Source organism: Helobdella robusta (genome assembly GCF_000326865.2).
Source record: "Helobdella robusta unplaced genomic scaffold HELROscaffold_27, whole genome shotgun sequence".
Lineage (NCBI taxonomy): Eukaryota > Metazoa > Annelida > Clitellata > Rhynchobdellida > Glossiphoniidae > Helobdella > Helobdella robusta.
In genome coordinates, this window is record NW_008704392.1 from 1,163,004 (window position 1) to 1,164,433 (window position 1,430).

General features: G+C 35.4%; 1 protein-coding gene across 1 annotated transcript in view; it reads right to left on the minus strand.

Annotated features, from left to right (window-relative positions):
• Nucleotides 1-418: 418 nt before the first annotated feature.
• The window catches only part of HELRODRAFT_192012 (hypothetical protein), a gene marked incomplete at its 5' end in the record, with an annotated part of 58,566 nt that continues 57,554 nt past the window's right edge, over nt 419-1,430 (minus strand). Inside the window, one exon of the mRNA XM_009020273.1 lies at nt 419-1,368. Coding sequence (XP_009018521.1) covers nt 483-1,368 — 886 coding nt within the window. The 3' untranslated portion in view covers nt 419-482. The remainder of the gene's footprint in view (nt 1,369-1,430) is intronic.

Genomic DNA, 1,430 nt, shown 5'->3' on the forward strand with positions numbered 1-1,430 from the left:
TGATTTTCATCAATAGATATATATATATATATATATATATATATATATATATATATATATATATATTATATGTTTATTTTGAATTTTAATAAACTAAACGTTCACCAAAAAACTTTAATGAGAAAAATCGAAAAAACGAACTACAAACATATTAACGCCAAACATTCGGTAGAATTTATAGAATATTGTATATATATATATATATATATATATATATATATATCTTTTGCAGGTGATCTATATATACGATTTACTATAATCAATACCATTGTTAGAATCTGTTTGTAAGATTATAATTAGTTATTCGTCATCATCATCTTCGTCATCATCATCTTCGTCATCATCATTATTATCGTTTTCATCGTCATTACAGTCCACACAATAACACACGCACATGCAGACATACACGCGCGCACACATACACAAACACACACGCACATACACAAATACACAAACACACGCACGCACACACGCACACACAGTCAATGTTTTACGAGGACTTGACTATACCTTCTCTGCAGACTCAACTCCTCATCATCAAACTCAGTCGTAGAGAGGCTACTCTGCACCCTCTGCCGACCACAACGGCAGACTTTATTCTTCAAGATCGTCCTAAACCTCTTACGAAAGTAATAATATATCAGGAAATCGGTTGACGAGTTCAGGACAACCATGACCCCAATGACTCGGTAGGCAAAGAAATACGGACTCGGACATTTCTCCTGTAAGTTTGAAAAGGCTTTCATAACGTACAGGATTCGGTCTGGGAAGTGGCATAAAATGAACTCCAGAACGATTATTATTATAACCATTGTGATATTTTTTTCCTGCTTTCCTCTATAGCCTAATGAATTTTTCTTCATATTTTCTTGAGATTTTTTGAGAGTAGCGATGATGGGGATGTTGAGGCCGACTAATAAAAAGAGCGGCAGAATCAAGACGACAGCGTTGTAGATTATGTTGTTGTACGTTTTGTAGAATTTTGTCTTGCCGAACTCTGTCTCGGAGACGTAAGAGTATGTGGCGCACGGTTTGGGTTTTTTTGGAGGTTTCTTGTGTTTTTTTGACGATGAGGATGAAGATGATGAGGATGAAGATGATGAGGATGAAGATGATGAGGATGATAAGAATGAAGATGATGATGGTGACGTTAATTTAAAATAAGTTTCTTTGTATTGATGATGAAGACTGCTGATGCTGTTGTTGTTTTTGTACATAAGAGAACCCCTTACATTCAAAAATTTATCACCTACACTGTCGTAAGTTGAAAAATAATTGTCGCGACTAACATCAAATAAGCGACTATCGTTTAAAAAATTGTCGTTGACGTTGTTGTTGTTGAGCGAGTGGTTGAGGTAGTTAGAGAAGCTAATGTAGTTGTAATTGTTGTTGGTGGTAGCGGTCGTGACATTGGTGAGGTTACACTCAGT